Raw genomic sequence first — 5477 nt, 5'->3', positions numbered from 1 at the left:
TAATTGTTGTTCAATTTAAAATCCAGTATGAAAGATGATGTGGACCAAGGTATCAGATTTTTGAGAGAAAACAGGACCTGAATGTGTGTTGACAATCATAAAGAAAGCAACTGAGTCAAGCAGGAACCTTAACCTTTGTCTAAGAGTTCAAGGACAGATGAGAGTTGAATTGTGTCTGGTGAACTTGACTGGCAAAGGTTAAATAAGGACATTTAGCTGAAAAAATTGCATGTCTTAGTTTTATCTATTGCAACTCTTAATTGTATCCACAAACACAGGGCATTCTGAGTTCTTTGGAAAAAAAAAAATCAGTTCTTCCTTGTATTTAGGTAACAACATGAACCCCAACACCAGTACTTTTCTTGTGTTTGTTGCTGACAAAAAGTAACTCCTCAACCCACCAGCTTGAAATGTCACAGTTCACTTTTAGAGTGACACAGATCTCTTCCTCCTTCTAGCAAAATCCTCTGTGTGAATGAAATTGGAGAGAGCCTTAGTGAGGTGACTATCTGATGTCTCGGTACTGCTCCCAAAGTTATAGTTCTTCAGGCAGGGACACAAGTAGTGCACAATGGCCCGATGGATGTAACTGTCAAAGATATAGTAAATGAAAGGATTGACACAGCTGTTGGTAAATGCCAGGGGTCCACTCACCTCCATGCCCACCTGGAGAACGGCTGAGGAAACGTAGAAATCTTTCTGCAATCCAGAGATGATGGTGAGGAGTTTAAAAGTATTATAGGGCAGCCAGGAGCAGACAAAAGCTGTCACTACAATAAAGATGATCTTTATGGATTTCCTCAGCTTTTTGTTATGCTTTCCTGACCCATGGTAATGGGCACACAGTTTCCTTGTAATGCAGCAGTAGCAGGTCACAATGCTCAGCAAGGGGGCAAAAAAAGTGAAAATCAAAGCCACCAGGGCCCAAGTCAGTTTTACTGAAGAGGCTCTCTCCTCTGCACAGTATGGCTTATTATCAGTACTCAGCGTGAGTTCCCTGGACAGAAGAGTAGGCAACCCCAGGAGGCAGGAGATAAACCAGATGCTGGCGCAGACTCCGTATGCGCAGTCTCTCCTTCTGAGTTTTCTGGATATGGCTGGGCACATGATGGCCAGGTAGCGGTCAGCGCTCATGCAGGTGAGCAAGAAGACACTGCAGTGCATATTGACTGAGATCATGTAGGAGCTGCCCTTGCACAGAAAAGAGCCCGTCCTCCACAGTCCTAAAGATGCTTCTTTATCCACCCAGAGAGGCAGAGTGACAAGGAAAATGAAGTCAGAGACAGCCAGGTTGATGATAAAGATGTCAATCAGTCTTCGGCTGCCCTGTTTGAAATGCAACGCACCCATGAGGACGAGGTTCCCCAGCACTCCAGTCAGGAACACAACTGTGTAAAAGATGGGAAGAAGGATAGAAGTATAGGGAACGTGGAAGGGGTTCTCCTCATTATCAGGTATTTGGCTTGTAGCATAGGAGTAATCCAAATAAACTGAGGTTGCTTCTGGGTCCATCATTATAAAATCGAAGGTCAAATCTGGTAAGTTTCCTTACCAATGAGATTTTTGTATGGATTTTAGATCTCTCAAAGCAGCTTCTCTTACACAAAGACTCTCTCTCTCTCTCTTCTGTTTCTTCTCTTTGGTCTTGGCACAAACACAAAAACATAGATTTTCAAAAAGCAGTTTCTACCAATCCTCAAAAGGGGCCCTATGAGGAACACCACTCTGATTGGTGTTGGTTGGTTGTGGTTGTGGTTTTCTTTATTTGCATCTGTCCATGAAACTGAGGTGCTTTTTCAACTTCTTCATTGAAGATAATTCAATTTGTTTCTTAATGTTCAAATATTAGGAATTGACTTGACTTTTTTTCTTTTACCTGCTTAAAATTCACTTTTTGTTTTTCTGAGACTTAAAATTCCTTTAATCTAGATGTTTATTTCACACTTAGGGTATTTTTAGAATTGTAAGGGAATAGTGATGAACATACCTCTTTGTATTTATGTCTCTGGTGAAAATATAAAGAAAACTGATCTTTCCTTGTTTAAAGGGTGAATGGGAAACTTCCCAAAACATACAAATGCTCATCTATAACAAACATAATATTCCAATTAGGGCATGAGACTCTTTCCACATATTTGGCTCTTTCCGATTATATACAGCAGTCCTGGTGTGGTGCTGTTGGTTAATTTGGTTAATGCGCTGCACTGTAACATTAGCTTGGACGGAAAGGCAGGTGGTTCAAGCTCACCAGCTGCTCCTCAGAAACCCTGTACGAGGTCACTATGAGTCAGATGACGACTTGACTACACTTAGTAAGTAAGTAGTTCATATACAATTGATCCTTCCTTATTCAATATGTTTTTTAAAATCCTCAAAAGACTGGGACTACAAATGTGCCTTTATACTTTTTTAGACTTCTCACTATGCTTAGAACAGCACTTTGCACATGATAAATTCTCTAGAAATGTTAGTTTCATTGATTTCATCCAGAAAACTCTTATTTTTCTGATTCAGTATAATTCAGCAGGGATGAATTCAGTGGGGTTTAACTGCAGGCTTCCTTGTTATCTATGAATTTACAAACAGACTTAAAAATCACAAATTTTGCTATTTTTGTCCTCATAAATCAGACTAATTAATTTTTCTTTTGATATGAATTAATAACCTTGACTAGGAGGCCCCCCTCCCTCACTCACCCCCACCATTATTTTTGTTGGTTTTGTTATTGTTGTTAAGTGCCTTTGAGTCTGTTCCGACCCACAGCGACCCTGTACAGGGTTTTCAAGGAGCAGTTGGTGAGCTTGAACCACCGTTGCTATTCGAACCAACTTTGCAGTCCAGAGCTTTAACCCACAGCACCACACCAGAACTCATTGCCTTTGACTCATGGTAATATTATGCACAACAAAACAAAGTGTTCTCACCACCCTCACAACCATTGTTATTTTTGATCCCATTTCTGTAGCCATTCCCATTGGGTCAATTCATCTCATTGAGATTTTCTTTTTTCACTGACCCTCTGCTTTACCAAGCACTTTTCCTTTCTCCAGCAATTGAAACCTCCTGATGATGTGTCTAAACCAAGCAAGAAGTCTCACCATTCTTGCTTTTAAGAGCATCCTGGCTGTTTTCCCTCCAAAACTGATTTGTTAATTCTTCTGGCCATCAGAGGACTCTTCACTATTGTTTGCCAATACCATAATTCAAATGTTTCGTTTCTTCTTCAGTGTTTTTCATTGTCCAGCTTTCACATGCATATGAGATTGAAAAGACCATTTCTTTGGTCAGGCACATCTTAATCATCCAAGTGACATCTTTGTTTTTAAAAATTTAAAGGTCGTTTGCTGCAGATTTTCCTAATACAGCATTTGATTTCTTGACTGTTGTATTCATAGGAGTTGATTATTGATACAAGTAGAATGAAATCCTTGGGCAACTTCAATTTCTTCACCATTTATTATGATGTTACTTCTGGGCCCAGTTATAAGGAGTTCTGTTTTCTTCATGTTCAGGTGTAATCCATACTGAAGGCCATCGTTTTTTACCTTCTGAAAGGACTTCAACTAAGGGCCTTTACTTTGAATCACAAGGTCAGCAGTTCAAACCGACCAGCTGCTCCTCAGAAAACCCATATAGGGTCGCTATGAGTCAGAACTGAATCAATGCCTCTTAACAACAACAACAACAACAACAACAACAACAGTAGCATAGCGGGTTATACATTGGGCTGCTAACCACAAAGTCAGCAGTTCAAATCTACCAGCCGTTCCATTGGAAAAGTATGCATCTTTCTGCTCTGGTAAAGATTTATAGACCTGGAAACCTTATATGGGGTTGTTATGAATCAGAACCGACTCCATGGCACACAACTACCATCAAGCACTTCAATTAGGCTTCATTTTTGGCAAGCAAGATAGTGTCATCTGCATAGCACAGGTTGTTACTGAGTTATTAGGAAATGTTCTCCCTATGATTTTCCAAATGTTGTTACTGTTAAGTGTCATAGAGTTGGTTTCAACTCATAGCGACCCTGTTTAGAGTTTTCAAGGAGAAGCTGGTGGGTGTGAACTGCAGACCTTGTGGTTTACAGTCCAGTGCTGATCTTACAACACCACACCATGATTCCCCAAATACTATCCTATAAATCCCATCTGATCTTTTTTCTAAACACCTCACCTTTATAGCAGTGACTATGTAGCTTTTGACATCCCCACCCCTTTTTTTTATATCTCTACACATCTGTGCACTTTGCTTTTGAAATTATTGATCTGACAGAAGACATTCCTGTATTAAATGATGTCATAACTAAGTTGTTAATTCAGGCACTGTAAAAGGAAGATTTTGGCATAATCAAAACATTGAGAAACAGCTTACCATAGAAGAAATCCTATTATATTTTTCTCTCATATGCTTCCATTTTACATTAGAAAAACTATAGTAAAATATGACAAATTTTGAAACTGACTTCTTCAGGTATTTTAAGTCTTCATGGGCAGAAGTAGGTCAATGCTCTCTTATACTCTTCTCTCCCACCATCCTCCTTCTTAATCTCTGAAATTGTAGTTTTAATACATATCACTGTTGCATAGAATGTAAGCGTGTAGATGAAAATAAAATTGATAAACATGTGCGGTCCTTTCTATGTTTTAATTTCTTCTCTGGTAGCATAGTGGTTACTAATCAGGATGCTAATCTTATGGTCAGCAGTTCGAAACTACCAGCCGTTCAGCAGGAGAAAGATGAGGCTTTCTGCTCCCGTAAAGATTTAAAGCCGCGGAAACCCTATGCAGGGTTGCTATGAGTCGGAACTGACTCCATGGTACTAAACAACAATAACATATAATATATTAGGAGCCCTGGTAGCATAGTGGGTTACAAGTTGGGCTGCTAACGGCAAGTCAGTAGTTCGTACTTACCAGCTGCTTCACAGGAGAAAGTTCATGCTTTCTGCTCCCTGAAAGATTCACAGCCTCAGAAACCCTATATGGGGTTGCTATGAGTCAGAACTGATTCACTGGCTCACAACCACTGCCATATGATTTATTAAGAAGAGTGTCCTACCTTCTCTACTCCCTCCTTCTCTTGTCCTTCCTGAGGTGAACTAATATTCCCTTAGTCTGAGGTATATGAGTCAAGGTCATGGAAGGAGGGGTTCCTTGATCGAGGGCAGCTTCAGAGTGTGATTTAAAGCTCTGGGCCTATCTTCCTCTGGGCTCCTGGCTGTTTTGTACTATTCATTTAGTTTGTTTGGTGACGTATCCTGTATGAAACATAGGCTGCAGATGACAGAAACTAATCAACAGAGTTGACATTTCTGGGTTTGAAATCTATCCTACTGGGTAAGTCTTGAATGTTTAATAAAATGATGTGTTTCGACAAATAGTTTGAAGTTGGACAATTTTTACTTGAAAAATATTAATGGGGAAAACATGGTCTATTTAAATACTACGTACTTGTATGAATGTATATATATATGA

General features: G+C 39.7%; 1 protein-coding gene across 1 annotated transcript; it reads right to left on the bottom strand.

Annotated features, from left to right (window-relative positions):
* Nucleotides 1-402: 402 nt before the first annotated feature.
* Nucleotides 403-1533, bottom strand: GPR15 (G protein-coupled receptor 15). Its single transcript, XM_006868601.1, has one exon. The coding sequence runs from the start codon at nt 1513-1515 to the stop codon at nt 427-429; it is 1089 nt and encodes a 362-aa protein (XP_006868663.1). The 5' UTR covers nt 1516-1533; the 3' UTR covers nt 403-426.
* Between the last annotated feature and the right edge of the window lie 3944 nt (nt 1534-5477).

The sequence above is a fragment of the Chrysochloris asiatica genome, unplaced genomic scaffold (genome assembly GCF_000296735.1).
Source record: "Chrysochloris asiatica unplaced genomic scaffold, ChrAsi1.0 scaffold00120, whole genome shotgun sequence".
NCBI lineage: Eukaryota > Metazoa > Chordata > Mammalia > Afrosoricida > Chrysochloridae > Chrysochloris > Chrysochloris asiatica.
The sequence above is the reverse complement of the archived record's forward strand: the minus strand, read 5'-3'. Positions and strand labels throughout refer to the sequence as shown.